At 46.8% G+C, this 24427-nt stretch overlaps 1 protein-coding gene across 1 annotated transcript in view; it reads left to right on the top strand.

Moving 5' to 3' along the window:
• The window catches only part of ABHD12 (abhydrolase domain containing 12, lysophospholipase), a gene marked incomplete at both ends in the record, with an annotated part of 56662 nt that overhangs the window by 9565 nt on the left and 22670 nt on the right, over nt 1–24427 (top strand). Inside the window, one exon of the mRNA XM_080716574.1 lies at nt 17454–17578. Within this exon, the coding sequence (XP_080572700.1) occupies nt 17454–17578 (125 nt within the window). The remainder of the gene's footprint in view (nt 1–17453; nt 17579–24427) is intronic.

The raw sequence follows: 24427 nt of genomic DNA, 5'->3' as shown, positions 1-24427 counted from the left end.
ATAACGGGCATGCACTGCCACACCTTGCTCGCATGTCCTTTTGTGTCATTCAGCCTTCTCTGACTGTGAGAGGCCATGGCTAAACATTACACGAGAGTCGGACGAGTCCCCATTTTTGTGGAACATAGCCGAGAAGGTAGCATATAAATAAATACACAGTAAAATTTTAGAGGCACAAGTAAAGAAAAATACAAGGTATGGAAAGCCCTTGAAAACAGTTACACTACAGTGGTAGACTTTTGTTTGTGCTACCAAAAGAAGGCTTTCTCACGGTGGGTCACCCAGCTGTCCGCCTCTGCCAGCGAAAACCTCATGATCTTGTGTTTTCTTCTCTGGGAACAAAGAGACATTTATGGATTGCTCCTGCTTGTTTTATTAAGGCCTTAAAGTTTGCCGTTCTGTAGAGTAAAATTGATCCAGTACTAACTGTGTTGGCATAAGAATTTTAGGATTGTTAAGATTTTCACCTTAGAACTAACACAAATTTAAGCTAGCTATTAGTTTGGGAATGAATCTTGGCTTTATTCTTGTGTTACTTCTAAGAGGATATAATGGAATAAAATGATGAAACATTTTCCTTCAACCATTTTGATAATCACAGTAGTGGAGGAATTGGTAAAAAATAGTTATGGGACACATTTAAAAGGATGAGTGGTTGCCAGGCGTGGTGGCACATGCTTGTAATCCCCACGCTTGGGAGGTGGAGACAGGAGGATTGAGCTGGTTCAGAGCCAGCCTTGCTGGCTTAAGAGACCTTGTTTCCATATAAAAAAAGTAAAAAAATAGGTCTGGGAGTGTAGCCCGGAAGTAGAAGGGCTTTCAGGAACCCCAGTACCACCAAAAAAAAAAAAAAAAAAAAAAAAAGGATGAGTGGAACTGGGCTGGGTGATGCACACCTGTATTACTAGTACTTTGGAGGCTGAGACAAGAGGATCGCACAGGTTCGAAGCCAGCCTCAGCTACTTAGTGAGGCTCTCAGCAACTTAGTGAGACCCTGTTGCCAAATAAAGTATAAAATAACCCTGGGAATATAGCCAGAGTTAAAAGACCCTGGATTCCACCCCCAGTACCACCAAAATTTTTTTTTAATTAAAAAAAAATGGACTGGGGATATAGCTTATAGGTAGAATGCCCTATGGTAAGAGAGAGTCCATGTGTATAACATTTAAACTAATCTATAGTGAGAGAAAGTCTTTAGATTCTTGGGGATGGAGGGCAGATTGAAAGGGTTAGGAGAGGTCTTGAAAGGCAGGAGGAGGGCTGAGGACTGAGCCTGAAGGTAGAGTACTTGCTTATGTGCCTGAGGCTCTGGGTTTGATCCCTGGACTGCAGAGAGCAGAGGCAGGTGGTATTGGGAGGAAACTTGGATGCTGAATATGCTTATTACCGAGACTATGGTGATAGTTTGACAGGTATTTGTGCATGTTAAAACTTTTAAAATCATAGCTCTATGCAGTTTGTGTCAGCTATGTTTCAAGATATCTGATTTTGTTGTGGTACTGGGGATTGAACCCCAGAGCATTCTACCTCAGAAATATACCTCCAGCTCTATTTTATTTACTTTTTATGGTGCTGGGGGTGGAATTCGGGGGCATTCTACCTCCAAGCTACACCCCCAGCCCTATTTTTTATTCTTTGTTTTGAAACACCGTCTCACTGAGTTGCAAAGGGTCTAAGTAGCTGAGACTGACAGTGAACCCTGATCCTCCTGTCTCAGCCTCCCAAATGTGGGATTACAAGCAAGCATACCACATCCAGCTCTTGTTTTATTTTTATTAAAAAAAAAAAAAGGGTTTCCCTAAATTTCTGAGGCTGGCTTCAAACCTGTAATCCTGACTCAGCCTCCCAAGTCCTGGGTCAAGATAGCTCTTTGCTTGCTTGCTTGCTTGTTTATTTATTTTTGCAGTACTGGGGATTGAACCTAGGGGCATTCTACCTCCAAACTGTAACCCAGCCCTATTTTTAATTCTCTTATTTTGAAACAGGGTTTCAGTAAGTTGTGGGGGACCTCACTAAGTAGCTAAGGCTGGCTGAGTTACTGTGATCCTTCTTTCTCAGCCTCCCAAGTACTAGGATTACAGGCATGCACCACCACGCCCAGCTACGATAGCCGTTTTTAAAACAAGATATACCTTATAGCACTTTTACATGAGGACCCCCTCCCACTTTCACCTACCTTCTCACTGTCTACTCCACAGTAGAGCTCCTAATTGTTTTATTTCCACCAGCCTCTGGGATTTGCAAGCAGAGTCAGGTAATCTGAAACATCAAGGAGAAAACAGGGCACCTGCAGGTCCAGTTTCCTTCTGCTTTTTATCTGGCTTTCTGGCCGTGTTCTCCTCATTCCCAGTGAGGATTCTGTGGAATGGGAAGACTGACTGGGCTGGACTTGGAGACACAGGCTGTGAGCGACTGCCGTCCGAAGCAGCATCTGAGCAAGTGTCCCATGGCCCTGAGCTTGGTTCCCATTGCTGCGGGATGGGCGCGCTCTCTTCCTGCCTTCCTGGGAAGTGCTCAGGTGTCAGGCTCCCTTTGTGTGTGTGTGTGTGTGTGTGTGTGTGTGTGTGTGTGTGTGTGTGTGTGTAGTACTGGGGTTCCTGAAACCCTTCTACCTCCAGGCTACACTCCCAGACCTATTTTTATATTTTTATTTGGAAACAGGGTCTCTTAAGGCAGAAAGGCTGGCTTCGAGCCTGTGCTATCCTCCTGTCTCTGCCTACCAAGCACGGGGATTACAAGCGTGCGCCACCATGGCTGGCTGTCGAGCTCCGTTCCATGGTGTGCATGTGTGATGTTGTATAATAGCATTTCCCCATCTACTTATCCCATCTATATTTTCTGTTATTGCAGAAGTCCACAGAGGACACCTATATTGTACCCAGTGTTTGTGCTCTTTTATTTTTTGTGAGAAAGTTGAGTTACATAGCACTAATATAAAGTCCTTGTATTTTTGCTTTGTGATACAACAGATTTCAGAACTTTCTCAGATTTTTTTTTTTTTTTTGCTATGAAAGTAACACTGAAGAACAGGTAATTCTACTTGTTAAGAGGTACTTAGGCTGGGTGTGGTGGCGCACACCTCTAATCCCAGTACTTGGGAGACTGAGACAGGAGGATCACAGGTTTGAGGTCAGCCTTAGCGACTTAGTGAGGCCTTGTTTCAAAATAAAAAATAAAATAGTTCTGAGGATGTAGCTCAGAGGTAGAATGTCCTTGATTTCACCTTCAGTACCACTCCCACAAAAGATAAGATGTACTTAGTTTTTTTTAGACATTTATGTTGTCTCATAAACAATTCTAGAACTAGACAGTGCCCCTTATTTTATTTTGTTTTATTTTGTTTTATTGGTGCACTATAGTCTCACATCACAATGCGGGTCATGTTGACAACGGCATACTTGGTGCCCCCTCCCCTTTTCCCTCCCTCCCAACACTGAGTGTCCAGTTAAGAATTTATATTCACACGCATATACATAGTGGAGTGAAGTGTTTCCATTGATTAACCTCAGCCTTCTTTCTCCTCGACCCTTCTTTCTGGCTTTGCTGAGGTTTCCCCTCCATTATCTGGAGTCCCTCTGGTCTCCCTAGTACTCCCTGGCTTGAGCATATTAGAGGAAACATATGTCCCTTCTCTTTCTGTGCTTGGCTGATCTCACGTAACATAATGTTCTCCAGGTTTTTCCATCTTCTTGCGCATGACATGACTTTGTTCTTCTTTATTGCTGAGTAGAATTCCATTGTGAATACTTCCCATAACTTTGCAATCCATTCATCTGTTGATGGAGACCTAGGTTGGTTCCATATTTTGGCTATTGTGAATTGTGCTGCTATGAATATGGGTATGCATATGACAATGCTTCTTAAACAAGCTGAATAAAAAAGGAGATAAAATAGTTTCCCAAATGAGACAGTTTTTAAAAAAATTATCTTGTTGTGTAAAATATACATAATAAAGTTTACCATCCTTAGCCACTTTTAAGCACACAATTCAGTTACATTAAGTACAGCCGTCTCTGAAACTTTTTCGCCATCCCAGACTAAAATCTGTGCATATTAAATACAGACTCCTCACTCCTTCCTTCCTTTGACCCTTGGTAACCAGTTAATGCTTCCTGTCTCTGTCAATTTTTCCCTCATGTGTGGAGTCACACAGTATTTGCCCTTTGCTGGCTGGTTGATTTCACCTAGTATAATATTTTCAAAGTTCATCCATGTTGTTGCAGGTGTGAGAATTTCCTTCTGTTTTAAGACTATTTCCGTGTATGATATACTACATTTTGTCTACCCATTCATCAGAACATCATCTGAGCCAGGCATGGTGGCAGGGCTCCTGTGATTGCAAGTGGCCAGCTGAATCATTAATCTGCTGTGACTTCTGCTGCTGAACCGAGCATGGCCTGCCTCCTCTTCCAGCTCTGAGCACTGAGGAGGAAGGCTGGAGGTTCTCAACCCTCTCTTCTACACTGCCATGTATTTTTTACATGTTTACTGTATTTGGCAAACATTTCATTTTTATCCTTCTGAATGAATCTCCTGTCTTTGATGGGTCACTCCGTTGTAATCCCCATGCTTGGGAGGCTGAGACAGGAGGATTGCGCAGGTTCGAAGCCAGCCTTCGCTGGCTTAAGAGACCCTGTTTCCAAATAAAAAATATATAAAATAGGTCTGGGAGTGTAGCCCAGAGGTAGATGGCCCCTGGATTCCACCCTCAGTACCACCATAAATAAATAAATAAATAAAAAATGGGCTGGGGGTGTAGGCCTTGGGTTCCATCCCCAGACCCACAGAAATAAAAATAAAGAGACAAATCGCAGAGGGAAATATTTTTAAAACATATTTACAAGGTGTCAAAGAATATCTTTAATATATAAAGAGTTCTTAAAAATCACTAATGAAAAGACACTGAGAAATTTTGAATAGTATGTGTAACTGTAATGAAATACCTGAGAAAAACAACTTAGAGGAGGAAGGATTTATTCCAAAGGTTTGTTCTGGCTCATGGTCTCAGAGGTCAGCTCTGGGCCAGCTGGCTCCGTGGTTTCTGGGCATGTGGTGAAGCAGAGCTGCATGGTGGCAGGGTCATGTGGCTGAGGAGCTGTTCCCCTCGTGCAGCCAGGAAGCAGGGAGGGTGCCAGGGACAAGACATGTCCTTCCAGGGCATGCCCCAGGGACTTGCTGCCTCCTGCGAGGCCCACCCACCTCCTGCAGTTTCTGCCTCCTCCCAAGATGCCATCACTAAGAGCCCGCCAGCGGATTAGCCCACTAATGAGCCTGCCACTTCCCAAAGGCCCCAACTCTGCACGGTGCTCCATTTGAGGACGAACCTTCAACAGGGAGCCTTTAGAGGAACAGTTCACGTCTAAGCTATGAAGTGTGCTATTCTGACTCATAAAGCAGAAAGCTGGGTTGTAGGTCAGTGGCAGAGCATTCACTTAAGGTGTGCAAAGTTCTGGAGGAAAAATAGCATAATTGTGGCCGGGTGTGGTGACGCAGGCTTGTAATCCCAGCATTTGGGAGGCTGAGACAGGAGGATGGGGTTCAAAGACAGCCCCAGCTACTATTTATTGAGGCCCTTTGCAACTCAGTGAGACTCTGTTTCAAAATAAGGAATAAAAAATAGGGCTGGGGGTGTACTCAGAGGTAGAATGCCCCTGGGTTCCATCCCCAGTACAGCAAAAACAAAACAAAACAAAACAAAACAAAAAACCCAACAAGATATAATTGTGGTGTTGCTGTTATTTGCAAAGGTAGCATCATTAATAAGTGCTAGGATAATTGGGAGGAGTTTGGGGAGAAAAATCATTTTACTACCTTATACTGTGTGCGAAGATAATTCCATATGAAGTAAATGGTTAAATATAAAATGGTTTAAAAAGCTTTAGATGCTTATCAGCACAGAATCTTTTTTTTTTTTTTTTTTGGTGGTACTGGGGATGGACCCAGGAGCATTCTACCTCCAAGGCTGGTCTCAAACCTGCGATCCTCCTACGTACTGGGATTACAGGCGTGTGGCACCATGCTTAGCTGGAAAACTTTATAATTCTTACTTTCCCTTGAAAATACATGCTGGTCCAAGTAGTGTTTGAGAAACTTGACTGCTTATTCCACTGAGCTCGCTCTTCCATCTAGTGAGAAGGTTCGTGGTCAAAACTGCAGGCGTTGGCTTTACTAACTTCTTCCCTCCAGTATTTCCTGAGTGCGCAAGGACTAGACACTGGCACCATAGTGTTAATAATGTGACATACTTGTTGAGGAAACACTGTATAAGTGATTATACGGATTTTTTAAAAAACTTAAACCATATAGAAAGGAGATCAAAGGCAGGGGAGACTACAGCAGCGATGGTAGGGATGAGAAAGGAAAGGGGGATGCGTTTGGCCCTCCAAGGGGCAAGACTCTTGGCCTTTGCAAGAGCCTGAAAGGAGCTGGAGGGTTGGGCCCTGATGGAGTGCTGAGGAGGGGACAGCGCAGGGTCACACAGGGCCTTGTCCAGGGCTTAGGCGCTGTTGGCAGGGCTGAGGGGCAAGGGCATGATTATATTTGCATATTAATAAGGTCTTTCTAGTTGCCTAGCAATGAGTGTTGGTAGAGAAGGCAGGTATGAGGGCAAGGCTTCCATTTAGGGGTCTTCTTAGGAAGCCAGGGCATTGTCCTCCAAAAGGGAAGGAAATACTGGGCCTTCCAAATACATTGTTACATATGTATATGATAAGCATATACACATGCATTTATATAAAATAAGGATGTGCACCAAAAAAACAGTACTATGACCCATATGATCACGAGTTGGGGGTGGGTCACAGCTCAATGGTAGTGTTCATCTCGCATGCACAGGCCCAGGTTCATTCACCAGCACTGCAGCAATGGGTGTGGGACTGCTGGTCTGGGCAAGAAGGCTGCTAGAGACAGATGGTTTGGAACAGGCTAGGCCTGGCGGGAGCAGCAAAAGGGTTGTTAGGGATTCCCCAGGAGCCTGCCCACAGCACTGGGCTGAGCAGGCTGGAGGGGGCGGGAAGAGGGGAGGAACAAGAGATTGATTTTGGACAAGTTAATTTTGAGTTGCCTGTGAGACTCGCAATGGCAGGTAGAGAAGCATCTTGTTCAGGGTTCCTGGTTCTGCTCAAGAACCCAGCCTACTGGACCCACTCCCACCGCACCCAGCAGCGTTCATGGATCGCTAGGGCCCAGCTCAGCAGGGCTTCAGCACACATACTTCCTCCAACCCGCGGACAGAGGGTTTGATGCTCATGTTCCCCTCGTCAAAGCAAGTTGCTCAGCTACCAGCCTGTAAGGAGAAGGGGATGAGCCCAAGGAGGGCCAGAGCCGCTCTGCCACTGCCTCAGAACCCTCAGAACCCACGGGTGCTCGGGCCATTAGAAAGGCAGGTGGCGAGCCGCCTTGGGCTCCTTCCTGCCCTGGGCTCACACACCTGGGGGCCGCAGGTGCAGGTGCTGCCTTTCAAGTCAGGCTCCCTTTCCCTCTGCATTGCTGCAGTGACCCCTGCAACCTTGAGCTGCTGCTTTTAAACACAGACGCAGTACAGAGCAAGTGTGAAATAAGATACTAGAGAAAGCAATTGGACCTCAGCCTGGTGCTGGGGACCAAAGGGGCCTGTGGGCAGGGCTGGACAGGGCCAGGGTGGGTCTTTCTCTCCCCCAGCCTCTGGCTGCCAGCTTCCCCAGAGCAGTTTACTCCCCCACCCATTTCATATGCACAGCAGTTCTCAGGGTAGATTTCATTTGAGTCCCGGAGAGGGGGCCCAGGAGACCCTCTGCCAGGGCCTCCAGTTCCCCACTCCCCATCATCTGAGTTTAAATAGTCATCTCAGACAACAGAAGAAACGGGTCGTTGTCCCAGTGTTGGTCTGGGGCAAGCAGATCTCCGTCCCACTCCCTACTCTGCTGCCAGGATCCCAGCCCCACCCCTGCTTCCTTTGCCCCTCCTTCCTGGGTCCCATCTGAGGGCTGGTCGTGGAGGGACCTCTACAGGTTGGGTAGGCAGCAGGTTGGCCAGTCAGGGCTCTGGTCCTGATGCCAGGGAGGTGGGGTGCACCCACTGGGATCATTTTCCTCAGGAGAGCAAGGGAGCCCAACTACAAAAGTGGCGCCTGGGAAAGTGGGAAAGCATGCTCTGCCGTCTAGCAGCAGACCGGAAAGTGGCTCATAGGGCTTAGTTGCTCAGTGCATGATGACGTAAGGGGAGCATGAGGACCCTGTGGAAAGAGAAACTTGCCGCCTTAGGTGCTGGAGCAGAGATCAAGAGCGCTGCCTGGAGGCTTCACCCTGGTGTTCTACCCTTTCAGCTTTGCAGATGCTAGACAACAGGAAGGCTCTACACAGCACTCACAAGGTGGGCTTTTATTCCAGCTCCAAGTGCAGAAACTGCTTTGATAGCGACAAGCCCATTCACTGGAGGTCTGTGGGCTCCTGTGGTTTCTGGACTGGGTTTTGCTCTCTCAGGAAAGACTCTGCATGTGCCCATCTCTTCTTCATCTCAATGCCCTGTTTCATAGCTCAGAGCAAAGGGAGTCCGTTTCCTGAAACATAAATGGCAGCCTTTATTTGGTGGCATGCAATGAAAATAATTATTTTTTTGGTACTGGGGATTGAGCCCAGGGGCATTCTACTTCTGAGCAATATTCCCACCCCCTTAAAGAAAAAAAATTATTTTATTTTGAAACAGAATCTTGCTAAGTTGGTAAGCCTGGCCTCAAGCCTGAAATCTGACTTAGCCTCCCAGGTACTAGGACTACAGGTGTGTGCCACTAGGCCTGGCTGCAATGAAATGCTTTGTTAAAAATATGTACTCTTGAAGTTTGTTCAAAGGAAATGTTTTTTGTTTTTTTTTTTACTCCTTAGCAAGAAATGGTAAAAAAATAAAAAGGAAGAGATGAGCTGGGTGCAGTGGTGCATGCCTATAATCCTGTTTCAATCCTTTTGCATGCCTGCAAAACCCTGTTTCAAAATAAAAATTAAGGGCTTGGGTTATAGCTCAGTGGTAGAGCACCACTGGCTCCAATCTCCAGTACAAAATAATAATAATAATAAAGCTTCCAGTTAGATGGAAGCTTTCTTGGCTAGAGTTGGAGACACTATATTTCTTCATAAGCACAATGGGCTCAGCCTCATTCTTTTTTTCTCTATCACACTGGAAGTAGGAGACAAGGGTCTGTTTGTTACAGATTGTCGTTTGTTTTCTGCCTGTTTCTACCCCGCCCCCACCCCAGCCTCTGCCTGTTTATTTTTGATAGGCAAAAGCAGGGAATGAAAATGCCTCCCTGCTTGTTTTGAAAGACTGCATGAAGTATCCCCCAGCCCAGCAGTCTCGGTATGGAGAAGGGTGTCCATTTCACAGTACCAGCAAGTTCCCTAGGCCAGCTGGCTTAGCAGAGGAAGGGGAGCTTATGCTTGAGCCTGGGGCCTTTGGGAGGTGACTGTACTATCACTTTTCCTGTTTCCTGTTGCAAACACAAAGTCTTTGACAGCTCAAACCTCTTAGAAAAATGTGATTTCTCCCCTGGAGGGGAGGGCTGTAATACTGCAAGTCTATAATCTCAGTACTTGGGAGGCTGAGACAGGAGGAACGGAGTCTTGAGGACAGCACGGTAACTTAGCAAGACCCTGTTTAAGTAAAAAGAGCTGGGGGTGTAGCTCAGTGGTTAAATGCCTCTGGGTCTGATCCCTACAAAAAGAAAGAAAAATTATGTATTGTTGAGAGCAATTCATTCATATTTGAATATCTCTTTAGAAGGCCCAGAAGAAGAGAGGAAGGAGAAAACAAAAGAAGGAACTGAAGCAGGATTAGAGTACATTTCTAATTCTGAGCTGTTCAGGAGACCAGACCAACCAGGCTAACTTTCCCTAAAATAACCCCAATGGATTAGTTTTCTAATAATCGCAGCAGTCTTTCTTGCGTAGGGATTTGGTGCTACTGTCTGGCTGGCAGATTTCTGCTGGTGTCACATGTTCATCAAGGATCCTGTGGGTTGTGAAGATGCTCTTAACATAATGTCTGCACCCGACACCACGAAAGGCAGACTGTTCCATCCCACAAGGACGGTGTGTCTCACAGCCTCTCTTCTATGACATGTGCTTTACATAAGCCATTTAGGCCAGAGGATAAGAGGCCTGACAGCTGGCGCTGAAAGACCAGAAAGCTATGAACTCTGGACAGTGTGAAGGACGTATTGGTCCCAGAGCTGAGGCCAGTGAGTGGCCTCCCTGGCCAGCCTCTCCCAGACACTCCTGGCCCCTCTCCTGCTTCTGGGCCAGCATGTACTCCTATGTCCTGCTTCTGTTCCTCACACCTGTGACCTGGCACCACAGGTAGGAACAGCCTTTCAGGACAAATGCTGGTTTTGGTTTTTGCTTACTGCCAAATGTTATTTCCTGCTACATTCAACTTATTTAACTAGTTGAAGTCCGAAGTCCCTACCATTTTGTTTATTTGCTTGTGGAAGTAGTTTAGGTCTTGAAATATGACCTTTCCAGTCCTTAAGGAGTAGAGGGTTTGTTTGGCCACTCCAGGGTAGTTTTAGCCACCCCTCAAGTCCTGTCCAGTGAGGAGAGTCCAGCATCCTCGGCACCATTAGCATCCTGCTTCAATCAGCAGGTGGGGCCTGGAGACCCCTGCAGCACTGCAGTGGACAGGTGTGGTGCTTTAACGACTGCGGGCCAGCCATTCTTTGATGCAGTATTGATTGAGTGCAAACCATGCCCAACATTGAGTTTGGCTCTGCAGAGACAATAGGGAGGTTCATGGAGGTGAGGCGAGGAGGGTGACCCAATGTGTGTCGGGAGCCACTGGCCCAGGCCAAATGCGATTTCTCTGCACCTGGAATACTGCTTATTTCCTAACCTCGGCAAGATCCCAGGTGCCCTCCAGCAGGAGCCTGGGCTGCTTACTGAGGACAGAGACTAGTGCCCTCACATGGCCCGAGGCAGCCCAGCCTGGAAATGGTGTGGGGTTGGGCTGTAATCGAGCTGCCTTTCCCACTCCAGAGCCTTTATTTGGACCTCTGGGTGGGCCATGAAGAAGTTACTTTGGAGTCAGGTGTGCTGGAGCACATTTGTAATCCCAGCATTTGGGAGGCTGAGACAGGAGGATCGTAGTTTGTAGACAGCCTCAGCTAGTACTTAGTGAGGCCCTGTTTCAAATTAAGGAATAAAAAATAGGGCTGGGGTTATAGCTCAGAGGTAGAATGCCCCTGGGTTCCATCCCCAGTACCGCAAAAAAAAAAAAAAAAAAAAAAAAGTTACTTTGGAAATATGCTCAGTGAAATAAGCCAGGCATCAAAGAGAAATAATGTGCAATTCCCCTTATATGAACTATCTAGAATTAGCAAATTCATACACACAAAGTACAATGGTGGTTACCAGGGACTGGGAATGGGAGATTGGATCATTGCTTTAATGGTTACAGAGCTCTTATTTGGGATGGTGGGAAAGTTCTGGAAGTGCGTGGTGGTGATTGCTGTCTTGAGAACCATCTGTCAGAACTACCAGAAACCAGTCTCCCATTTTCTGCTGATAGGCTTGCTTGTTCTTGAGTTTTTTACTTCTATGTCCTTGTTCATACTTTGGGAGTTAACTTTAAAGGTTCATCAAGCAAGGCATCTGTTTGCCAAGGGGGAAAAATGCAGCTTTGCCAAGGGGGGGAAATTCAGCTCTAGAATTTGGTAAAAACTCAAAGAGTATGTGGCATTCCCAATTTGTTTGGATTATTGTTTTGATATTTCTGGAGATGTTAAACAAAATCAGCAGTTTCTCCTATGTGCTCACAACACATTACTTCTGTGATCCCAACATATGTGGCAATTTCTCCCCACTGGCAAGCAGGCAGTTGGTTCCTCCGTGAGCACCAGCTGCGTCCTCTAACTCATTTCATTTCTGACACTACCTGGAACTGGCATCAGGTCCCCAGTCGAGGGCTCAGTCCCACAGAACCACCCCACTTTTAAGCCAGTCACAGGGCTGGGCTTTGGGAACTGCTGACCACCTTGCTACAAGTTGGAGTCCCCAGAACCTCCTCCAGGTTCTAGAAGAGCTCACAGAATTCAGAAAAAACACTTTCTTGAGAAAAATTTCTCAAGGAAGAGAAATTCTAGTTTCTGTGGCTTAGGGAGAAGAAGAAGCATGTGGAAGGAGCACAGAAGATCAGAGAGGGACTTTGCTTTGGGGCCAAAGTGAGCCAGACCCGCCCACACGCAGGTCCTTGTGTGGGCTCATCGCCGGAGCTGGGACCGAGAGTTGCCGTGATAGACTGAAATAGCATGTGCTGTCCAGCAAACCGATGGGCCTTGCTCACGATCACCGTGTGCGTGTGTGCGGTCCTGGGGATTGGACCCAGGGGCATTCTACCTCCGAGCTACACCCCCAGCCCTATTTTTGTTTTTATTTTGGAACAAAGTCCAAGTTGAGGAGGGCCTAGCTAAGTTGCTGCAGCTGGCCTTGAATCTGTGACCTCCTGTCAGCCTCCCCAGTACTGTGCCTACAAGTGTGTGCCACACAGCTGGCTGTTCGTATTCACTTGTTTGTTTTTGCTATTGCTTTCTGCTTTTGCTATTTAGTGACTGGTTTCTCTCCAATTTTCTTATTATTTAGAAGTAACTACAGAATGTATGGGGCAGTTCAGTGACCTCTTCTCCCAGTCTCCCTCCATGGGAACATTTTACACTGCATGAAACAAACCCCACAACTTTGACTTTTGCAGCCCCCGTAGCTTACTCAGATGTACCACTTTAAATGCAGCGTGTGTAGTTCATCCCATGTGTAGATTTGTTTACCACTTTATTTAGTTTTGCGGGTCTGGGAATAGAACCCAGGGGCATTCTACCTCCGAGCTATACCCCCTGCCCTATTTTTTATACTTTATTTTGAAAGTGTCTCACTAAGTTGCGGAGGGCCTAACTAAGTAGCTGAGGCTGTCTGGTCTCAGCCTCCCAAATACTGGGATTACAATCATGTACCACCATGCCCATCTGTGTACCACTTTACACGTGTGTGTGTGTGTGTGTGTGTGTGTGTGTGTGTGTGTGTGTGAGATCAACATCACAGTGAAGATTAGGCTTCCCTTCTTCAAGCTTGGTGGCCAAAAGTGTGATTCCCGGGCCATATGGCAACTCCATTCAACCTTTTTATTTTCATATTCCCTTCTACTTCATGGCCAGTGATACTGTGACCTGTTGCTGGTACTGAAAAAATAACTTTTAAAGAAAAACACATAGCCGGGCGTGGTGGCGCACGCTTGTAATCCCTGCGCTTGGGAGGCGGAGACAGGAGGATCGCGCTGGTTCGGAGCCAGCCTTGCTGGCTTAAGAGACCCTGTTTCCAAATTATAAAATAGGTCTGGGAGTGTAGCCCGGCAGTAGAAGGGCTTCCAGGAACCCCAGTACCACCAAAAAATAAAAATAATAAAGAAAGAAAGAAAAATAAAAAATAAAGAAAAACACATTCAGCCGGGCATGGTGGTGCACGCTTGTAATCCCAGCGCTTGGGAGGCTGAGACAGGAGGGTTGCACAGGTTCAAAGCCAGCCTCAACTACTTAATGAGGCTTTCAGCAACTTAGCGAGACCCTGTTTCCAAATAAAGTATAAAATAGGTCTGGGAATATAGCCTGGAGGTCTGGGAATATAGCCTGGAGATAGAAAGCCCCTGGGTTTCACCCCAGTACCACAAAAATAAAATAAAGTACAATAGAATAAAGAAATACACATTCAGAGTGTAGGCCAGGGTAGCAACTGTGACCCTGCCCTTGGACGTGTGAAGTCTGGAGACACATGGTCTCGGTGGCTGTCCCAGGCCCTGCAGGCAGGCAGGGCAGACAGAGAGGCGGCGAGTTCCTTACCAGTGTGGGCAGTGTTCATTCCCACCAGTAATCAGGAGCAGAGGCTGTTTCCAGCGAGGAGTAACTGCACAAACAGCAGTCCCACCGAGATAAGGAGATCACAACTAAAGGAATGTCTGACAGCAGTAACAAAATCGTCACAAGAAAAGGGTAGTGATAACTTTAAAAACTGGAGAAAGTGGCAAACTTTTTAGTTTGATGCCATCCCACTTATTAACTCTTGTTTTAATTTCCTGAGCTTTGGGGTCTTGTGGTGGAAGTTTCTACCTGTGCTTATACGTTGGAGTGTTGACCTATGCCCTTCTCTAAGCTGCACTTCCAGCCACAATACTCTGTGCCTTTCCTCATTGCAAGGGTGGATCATGTGTGGACCTTATGATGACATTTTAACCCGCTCTCTCACATCTAGTCACTTCCCGTATTCCAGCTTAGGGTGTCAGCCCACCAGTCTTCCTCTGAGGGCCCAAGGTAAGACATCACTCTGGGGGTGTCTCCAAGTTCACGCAGTCTGTCACACCTATCATCGGCCTTCCTGGGCTGTGGGCACAGTGCAGATGTGAAAGCCATCTTTTCCTGCCTGGTTGTCCACCACCTACAGAATGCAGGAGTAGTGATAGCTGAGTAAAACAGTGCATGAACCAGCTGTGAGTACTTGTCATCAGCTGCATCAAAGATGTCAGCCATATTGGCTTTATGGAAGGCGCTGTTTACATGTAGTAGCATTTCCCAATCCTGGTATCGTTTAGTGCAGGCAAGATGGAGGAGACTCTATTACACCAAACCCCGTCAGGCCCTTGTGGTTTCTTTGTTTCCACCCTACTCTCAGCAGTCATTCTGCTTTTCTTTTCCTGTAGGGTTGCCTTTTCTAGAGTTCCGGAAAGAAGGTATCATACAGTATGCACTCTTTCGTGTGTCTCGTTTAAGTTGGCATGTTTGTGAGGTTCGTCTCTATTGTATGTGTTAGCAGTTCAATGTTTTTGTTTTTTGCTGTCCGTGAACTTCGATCTTTCCTGTCTCAGCCTCCCAAATGCTGGGATTACAAGCATGCACCACCCTTCCCAGGTTCAATGTATGTTTCTTAAAACCACCTTAAACTTTTTTTTTTTTTTTTTTTTTTTTTTTGGTGGTACTGGGGATGAACCCTTCTACCTCTGGGCTACACTCCCAGACCTGTTTTATATTTTTATTTGGAAACAGGGTCTCTTAAGCCAGCAAGGGGCTTCAAACCTGCGCTATCCTCCTGTCTCTGCCTCCCAAGCACAGGGATTACAAGCGTGCGCCACCATGCCTGGCTAAACATTTTTTTTAATAGTCAAGCAGTAAGTCACCGGCCCCATTAGGGTTTAGCATGGTGAGGATAACGGTTTTCCAGATCTGCACTTGGCTGCCTAAATCCTTCAGAGGGTCCTTAAGGTGAGAGTAACGTTCATTACACAGATGTACTTTGCCCTTTTACTTTTATCCAAGTGTAAGGGGTTTCCACATGCATCACATGGGACTGCAACAGCTGGACTGTAGAAACAGATCTGTGTTCTGGTGTGCTGGCTGGCTTCAAGAAGCCCTATTTTATTTGTCATTTTGAAAGAGGGTTTTGCTACTGTCTCAGTCTCCCAAGTACTGGGATTACAGGCAGGTGCCACATTCAGCTCGGCTGTAGACTTGTTTTGGGGAGTGGGGAGGTACTAGGGATTGAACCCAGGGTCTTTCTATCTTGGAGCTTCACCCTCAGCCCTTTTTAATTTTGTTTGCAAACAGGGTCTTACTAGGTTGCTGAGGCTGTCCTTGAACCTGTGATCCTCCTTTATCAACCTCCCAAGTACTAGATGACAGCAATATGCTGCCACGCCTGCCTCCAGCCTTAGATTTTCTTTAATGCCTTACATTTAACTTCTCATCTAACAGATAATAATAAATATAAGCATATAAGCAAGCTGGGCGTGGTGGCATACGTTTGTAATCCCAGCATTTGGGAGGCTTAGACAGGAGGATCCAGGTTTGTGAACAGCCTCAGCTACTTCGTGAGTCCCTTTGCAACTCCATGAGACCCTGTTTCAAAATAAAGGTAAAAAATAGGGCTGGGGGTGTAGCTTGAAGGTAGAATGCCCTGAGTTCCATCCCCAGTACCACACACACACACACACACACACACACACACACACACACACAAAAGCCATATAAGCAGACACTTTAGGCCCTCAGTTTTTTCCTATAGACTCTATGTGGGAGTCATTGGGTTAGGGACATCTTTGAAAGGGCGCCAGGAAGAGGATGAGGGGCCCTTAATGCTATGAGGGATGAGGAGGGTCATTGAGACCTCATCCCAGAGGGAGTCTCTGGGATGGGGCCAAGGGATGAGGCAGAAATTCCCAGACAGGCCTGGGCAGTCACAGTCTTGTTCTCAGCCCTCTGCAATCTCACTGAACCTGGTCAGACAGGTTCTACTAATGCCTGGGTGTACATGCTTCCTCCAAAGAGCTAATGAGTAACCCAGGGCTCCAGCAACTGGCAGAAGGAGCCTACACAACCCAGAGAAGGCCACTCTGCTGAGATGAAGTGGCCTCTGAGAGCTGATGTCAGGTGGGGTGCTTTTGGAGAGTCTGATGTCTCTGCTAGATTCTTTGTGTTTGTTGTTGTTGGTACTGGAGATTGAACTCAGTGGTATTAGGTTTATTCTACCTCCAAACTACACCCCCAGCCCATTTTTACTTTTTATTTTGAAACTTAATTTTGCTAAGTTGCTTAAGGTCTCACTAACTTGCTGAGGCTGGCCTTGAATCTGCTATCCTCCTGTTTCTGCACCCCTCCCCCAAGTACTGGAATTATTATTATTATTATTATTATTATTATTATTAGTAGTAGTAGTAGTAGTAGTAGTAGTACTGGGGCTGGAACCCAGAGGCTTTCTACCTCCAGGCTATACTCCTAGACCTACTTTATATTTTATTTGGAAACAGGGTCTCACTAAGTTGCTGAGAGCCTCACTAAGTAGCTGAGGCTGACTTCGAACCTATGGGATCCTCCTGTCTCAATCTCCCAAACTTGGGGATTACAAGTGTGCGCCACCACCCCCAGCCAAGTACTGGGATTATAGGCATGCACCATACTGCCTGGCTTGTCTCTGCTAGATTTTTGCCTAAGGGCAAACAAAAAAATCACCAGGATTGTTTCTTTGGCTTTCGAGAAGCAATAACAAAAACTTTTCCCCAGTACAGGTCTAAAATTAAAAGACTATCTCAGCTGGGCATGGTGATGCATGCTTGTAATCCTAGCACTTGGGAGACTGAGACAAAGGATCGCCAATTCAAGACCAGCCCCAGTAACTTAGTGAAGTCCTCTGCAACTCAGTGAGATCCTGTTTCAAAATAAAAAATAAAATAGGGCTAGGCATATAGCTCAGAGGTAGAATGTCCTGTGTTCAATCCCCATTCTCACTCTCTCTCTCTTACACACACACACACACACACACACACACACACACACACACACTGAGTGTCCTTATAGGAAAAGATACACGTGGGCTTTGTTTCATGGTTTTGCCAATGCTGTTAATAAACTGGGCAAAATTGCACTTACTGCCTTTGACCTATTGCTCGCTTCTCTCTTGTAGGCGAAAGGGCCCATGGTTCCGACTGAGGAAGATACTTCTCTTTGTTTTGGGGTTGTATATTGCCATTCCGTTTCTTGTCAAACTATGTCCTGGGATACAGGCCAAACTGATTTTCTTGAATTTTGGTAAGTGCTGTATGTCAGTTTTTCTTTAATGTTTTAGTATGATGATATCTGGGGTTTGTTGTTTGTTTGTTTTGGTGGTACTGGGGGGATGGAATCCAGGGGCTTTCAGCCTTCGAGCTATATCCTCGGCCCTATTTTATACTTTACTTGGAAACGGGGTCTCACTAAGTTGCTGAGAGCCTCACTAAGTAGTTGAGGCTGGCTTTGAACCTGTGCGATCCTCCTGTCTCAGCCTCCCAAATGCTGGGATTACAACTGTGCACCACCACACCCGGCTGATGATGTCTGGTTTTAATGAGTATTTTTCTCTTTGAGATTGAATGTGCATATGGTAAAAATGTACAGACCTTAGGGGTATGGTGTATTGTTAGGTCAGTAGATAGAGTACCACCCAGATTAGGACAGAGCAGGTGTCTGCTGCACAGGAAGTGCCTGTTCCTGATTAAGGGTGTCAGAACATGGTGTCTCCTTGCAACGCTGCATGTGCCCTGGATGCCTGGGCTGCACCAGGGCAGGTGTCTTTCTTGAACTGAATTGGGTAAAAGTGTCGACAGTGTGAAAAGTTGTCTGCAGCTGAGGATGGAACCCAGAGGCATTCTATCTCCGAGCTACACCCAGCCCAATTTTATTGTTATTTTGAAACAGGGTCTGCTAGGTTGATGAGAGTCTTACTACTTGCTAAAGCTGTTGAACCTGTGATTCTCTTGTCTCAGCCTCCCAAAGCATTGGGGTTACAAGCATGCACTGCCACACCCAGATTGGATTGCTTTGCACTTGTGCAGTTTACGGGTTAACTGTCCTTGGGAAAGATGAGTGCAAGAAAAGAAGATGTCTTAAAAATGAGGCCGGCCTCCCTCCCTCCCTTTATACAGGGGATTGGACCTGGGTGGTCTAGTCCGAGCTATACCCTTAGCCCTTTTTATTCTGTTATTTTGAGACAGGGTCTCACAAGTTGCCAGGGATCCCACTAAATTGCTGAGGCTGGTCTTGAACCAGCGATTCCCCGCTGCAGCTTCCCTAGTGTTGGCATGCATCACCACATTCTGCTCTCCTTTTATCCTTTTCTTTTTAAAAATATTGGTTTTTCCCTGTTTTAAAAAAAAAAAGCCTGACATGCTTTCATTTCTGTGAAATTTTGTGCTGGCCTTATAGGTAGTGTAGGCTCCTTAAGTTAACTTGGTCCCTTTGTGTTCCAGAGTTGGTTTGGGTTTTTGTTTTGTTTTTACATTTACTTCTCGGGAAGTGGGAAGAAATGGTATGGAAGTATCAACCCTATTAGAAGCCAGAGATCTTCCCGGGTATGTTTACAGGGAGCAGTCCCTCTGGGAACATCATTTAACACACAGAAGGGAAGGGCCCGTGGTGGAGGTTTACTGTGTGAATGACAGCCTTGAATATGGGCACAGACAAGAGGGCCCAGGTGAGGCAGCCCCACACTGGCCCTGCGAGCTCTTCGGCAGGGCTGTTTCCAAAGGGTGTTTGGTCCTGGTATGGTTGCAGACTTGAGGTCTGGGCAGCTGGGCTTGATGCTATGAAGGCTGTGGGGGGCCTGGCGGGCAGGCAGGGGATCCTAGGGGCCAGGGTGGGAAGGGCCCTGAGGTGCTGGTTGGCGTGGGTAGATGTGTGCGTGGCTTGTGCACGGCTGGAGAAGGCAGTGTGGCAGTGCAGCTCAGATTGAGACCCCTTCTGTAGTGGCACACTGTGGGCCCTGTGGTGTCTGGGCTCACAAGCTTGTTAGTCTGTAACAGACTTAATCACAGAAACTTGGTGGAATATGGTAGCCCACACCTGTAGTCTAGTGTTTGGGAGGTGGAGGCAGGAAGATTGCAGTTTTGAGTCCAAACTAAGACCCTCAGGATTTAGCAAGACTTTGTTTCAAAATAAAAAATAAGGGTTGAAAGAATTCAATCCCCAGTAAGAGAAGAAAAGAGAGTATGTCAAGGACGGAGGTACTGGCAAACAGGGGCCTCTGTCCTCTTCCTGGTGGGAGGGACTGAATAGTAAGGTTCACATTTAATACTTTTAGGTCCAAACTAAGTTTTTTATTTGAGTGTGTTAAAACAACTGTAAAATATGTATAGTATACTAAGAGACATTTTGATTTTTCTTTTTTTTCTTTTCTTTATGATACTAGGGATTGAACCTAAGAGCTACATCTGTGCTACATCCCAAGCCCTTTTTGAAACAGGGTTTTGCTAAGTTGCTGAGGCTGTCCTCAAACCTCTGGTCCTCCTGTCTCAGTCTCCGATGTACTGGTATTACAGGCATATGCCACTACACCTGGTTGTTACTTGATTTTTCTAATTGGAAAAGCAGCCCAGCTTATAGGAATTTATGGTTTCTAAATTGTTTTTTTTTTTTTTTTTTTTTTTTTGCTGGTCCTGGGGTTCCTGGAAACCCTTCTACCTCCGGGCTACATTCCCAGACCCATTTTTATATTTTTATTTGGAAACAGGGTCTCTTAAGCCAGCGCGGCTGACTTTGAACCTGCGCGATCCTCCTGTCTCCGCCTCCCAAGCGCAGGGATTACAAGCGTGCGCCGCCACTCCCGGCGTTATGGTTTCTAAGTTTTGCCACTTGTCAGAAACACAAAATTAAAAAGAAACTAACAATATAATAAAATAGAGGGAGCTTTGTTTGTCTGAGTTCAGTATCCCTTAAACATATATAGTACAGCACAGAAAAGCTTGGGACTACATGTAAACAGAAAGCCACAGGGCTGCAGATGGATCTGTGTGGTCATTCCAGCCTCGCTGGCCTTCTGCTGCTGGGGCAGGAGAGCTCTTGACAGCAGGGGATGTGGAGCATGCTGTTCCCTGGGGCTGGCCTGGCACCCTGTGTGGTCCCAGCAGCAGTCTGAATTGAATGGATTTTCTCATGATAGTCATTTGAACTGCTTCAGGCCCAGCCCACATATTTTGCAGTACTGCTTTCCTAAGGAGATGTCAGACTGTCCCAGGGAGAACTACTTTGGGTTCTCCTAGCCCAGCCCCTGTGGCACAGAGAGGAGGGCTGTCACAAGTCTGCAGGGAGATGGCAGTCCTTAACACTTCTTCATATGTCTGCCTGTGGCAGGTGTTTTTGTAGTGCTAGGGGTCCAGCCTAGGGCCTCAGGTGAGCAAGGCACGTGCTCTTCCATGGAACTACGTCCCCGGCCCTATGGCAGTGTTTCTAAAGGAAAACATCTCTTTCTGTCTTCTTTTGGAATGTTACTAAAACTCTGGCCTCCACCCATACTCCACGTGTCCTCTCCCATGGAACCACCTCTTGTGCTGAGGGAGACCCTGGTCCCCGGGGCAGCAGTGACGGCCTGTGAGGGAGGCCCTTGCCCTTCTTTTGCCCCTGTTGGAGGAAGGGACATTCTCCTCAGAGCTGCTCAGGGCTTGTTAGGTTTCTAGTCTTATATGGTCATGTTTAAATGTCTGCATCCATCTCCCCTGCATTGGAAGTGGATGAGGGAGGGTCTGGACATAGCCTGGTGGTGACCTGGAGAGTCTTGCCTCAAGCTAGGAGATGGGGGGCCACCTCAGGTCTTATCTCCTGAGATAGGAACCATTGCCTGCGCCTGTTCTTTTTCAAACTGAAGGAAGTGTAATAGTCTTTTGGGTCCCAGCTCACAGCAGATCTCTCTGAAATCAAACTTTATATCAGATAAATAAGTTTTAGAAGTATCTATGTCTTTTATTATTTTTAAGTGATCATAACCACAATCTTATTGTTTTCATAACAAAACAAAAGATGAAGCTTAAAACTGGATCACTTGACCGGGCATGGTGGCGCACGGTTGTAATCCCAGTACCTGGGAGGCCGAGACAGGAGGATCACACAGGTTTGAAGCCAGCCTCAGCTACATAGTGAGGCTCTCAGCAACTTAGTGAGACCCTGTTTCCAAATGAGATATAAAATAGGTCTGGGAGTATAGCCTGGAGGTAGAAAGCCCCTGGGTTCCACCCCCAGTACCACACACACAAAACACTGGGTCACATGGCCCTTTCTCTTCTTAACCCCCCCCCCCCCCCCAGTTCAGGGTGCTCGCACCTCCTAAGAGTTAGCGTTTTCTCTGCTCTGCAGCTGGGCTCAGCACACTCAGGCCTCAGCACAGTCTTCTTTGTAGTCTGGCTCAGCCTGTCCACCGTCATGACGCCATGCCACTCTGCTTCCTGTCATAGCGCCGCTCTCCTGTGCTCACAGAGCCCTTGCCCTTCTTGCGCTGTGGCACCCATGGTGATGTTTGGCCACACTTACAAAATGTCCGGCAGGTTTTTGGAACGTTCACCACGTTCCAGCAGCATTAACAGTCCGGAAAGCTATGATTTAAGGGTCTATGATGTCAAGAATGTTTGTACTTTAAATAAATTTTCATAAGCAAAAAATACATGACCCAGCCAGGAGTGGCAACGCACACCTATAATTCCAGTACTTGAGAGGCTGAGACAGGAAGATCACAAGTTTGAGACCAGCCTCAGCAACTTAATGATACTCTCAGCAACCTAGTGAGACCATGTTTCAAAATAAAAAGTGGAGAGGGCTGAGGGTAGAATGCCCCTGAGTTCCATTCCTATTACCATCAAAAACAAAAACACATGATCCACCATTTTGCAGGCCTGTAATCCTAGTACTTGAGGGGCTGAGACCAGAGGATCACAGGTTTGAGGCCAGTGGGCGGTAAGTTAGGGAGATCTTTTTTCAAAATAAATCAAACAGGGCTGGAAGGTGGCTCAGATGTAGAGTGCCCCTGGGTTCAACCCTTATTACCATACACGTACATCAAATAATTTAATTAACTAAGTTCTTCTTTTTCTTTGATATGTGTGTGTGGTGCTGGAGATTGAATCCAGGAACACGACAAGACTAGACAAGTATTCTACCATTGAGCTAAATCCCCAGCCCTTTCTCTTTTTTTTTAATTTTTTTTTTTTTTTTTTTTTTTTAGACAGGTTCTTACTAATTTTCCCAGGCTGGTTCAAACTTGTGATCCTTCCTTCTGAGTATCTGGGATTATAGGCATGTATCACTGTGTCCAGCAAAATACATAATTCCTCTAAAAACAAGGGGGGAAATGGCAGAAAAATTCTGAATAGCGTGAGTAAGGAAGTGCAAGTTACTCCAGTGAACTCTTTGTCAACGTTGTAGCTTCTTTTCTGCCAGTCTTTTTCTATGTATCAATGCTTCTCAGTACTGGAGTTCTAGTGTGTAAGAGTGTAATTCCACCAGAGGGGTATGGCGGAGTCTAGAGTTTGCTGCTGGCTATCACCTGCCCTGGACCAGGGTTGGGATCACAGTCCTGTGAAAGCCAGGTGTCGGCTGGAGGCAGCCAGAACAGCTCCTCTACACATGCCCTCAGGCCTTCTGAAAGCCTTAGATCCCTATCCCCAGCCTCCTCCTCCTCCTACCCTGAAGCAGTCTTGTGAACCCTTAATAACTTGTTATTCCTGTTATTGCTTCTTATGAAATCCTCTGTAGCCCACACTGACTAATTGTAGAGAAGGAAGATTGGGGTTGGGGAATTGAACTCGGGGCATTCTACCTCTGAGCTACACCCAAGCCTTTTTTTATTTTGAAATTAGGTCTCGCCAAGTTGCTAAGGCTGGCCTCAAACCTGTGATCCTCCTCTCTCAGCCTCCCAGGTACTAGGATTATAGGCATGCCCCTCCATGCCCAGCAAGTAATTGGAATTTTATAAAATCTTGAGAGTCCTCCCCTCCTTCCCTTGCTGGCACCACACCTGATACCAAGGCTGCTCTGTTACTCAGCAGTCAGAATGAGATGGCACCTGATATCAAAGGTCCTTGGGCAGTCACAAATGCCATCACAGCTCAGTGGTCAGCCTTTTGCCCTATCAACTATTTCCTAGATTAGCTAAGAAAAAAAAAAGTATGACAAGATGGGCCCCACCTACTAGGGAGGCTGAGGCCAGGGATCTTAAGTTGAAGGCCAGCCTGGGCAGCTCAGAGACCCTGCCTCAAAATAAAATGTAAAAGGGCTGGGGATGTAGCTCAGAGGCAGAGTGTTTGCGTAGTGTGTGTGAGGCCCTGCGTTCAGTCTCCAGCTCCACACACGCAGCAGTGTGACAGAACACACGCAGCAGTGTGACAACACATGCAGCAGTGTGACAGAACACACGCAGCAGTGTGACGGAATACACGCAGCAGTGTGACAGAACACACGCAGCAGTGTGACGGAATACACGCAGCAGTGTGACAGAACACATGCAGCAGTGTGACAGAACACACGCAGCAGTGTGTGTGAGGCCCTGCGTTCAGTCTCCAGCTCCACACACGCAGCAGTGTGATGGAACACACGCAGCAGTGTGACGGAACACATGCAGCAGTGTGACGGAGAGCCTTCTCGGTCGTGCCTGTTGCTGTTTGTGGTTGCTGATGGTGACGACATAGCTGAAGGTTGGACAGATGGAAGCTGGGAAGAAGCCTGCGGCCCCTGGCCCCACGCTGGATGGGCCCTGCTCTCCAGGCCAGGCATCTCCATGTGGGTTTCCAGTCTATGCAGTCAGGCCCTGCTTAGGGGGGGCTGGACCATATCGTAGAACACGGAGAGCACCCTGCCTAGAGCCATCTGTGGACAAGGCAGGGTCTAGGCAGGTGGGCTCCAGCCAGAGTCATGAGAGCCACAGAGGATTGATGGCCAGAGGAGTCTGTCCACTCGGGAGGTTGGAGGTCCTGTGCTCACCCGGTACTGGCCAGCAGGAGTGAGCAAGCTCCTGGCCCAGGCAGACCTCAAGATGCTATTCTGGCAGGCTCCACCTCGAGCACCTTGTCCTTGGTCCCTAGCTCTGTGGCACTTCTGCTCATCTGCCTCTGTACTGGCCAGATGGGCCGTACGGTGTCCAGT

Source organism: Muscardinus avellanarius (assembly GCF_963383645.1).
Source record: "Muscardinus avellanarius genome assembly, chromosome: 19".
Classification (NCBI taxonomy): Eukaryota; Metazoa; Chordata; class Mammalia; order Rodentia; family Gliridae; genus Muscardinus; species Muscardinus avellanarius.
The sequence above is the reverse complement of the archived record's forward strand: the minus strand, read 5'-3'. Positions and strand labels throughout refer to the sequence as shown.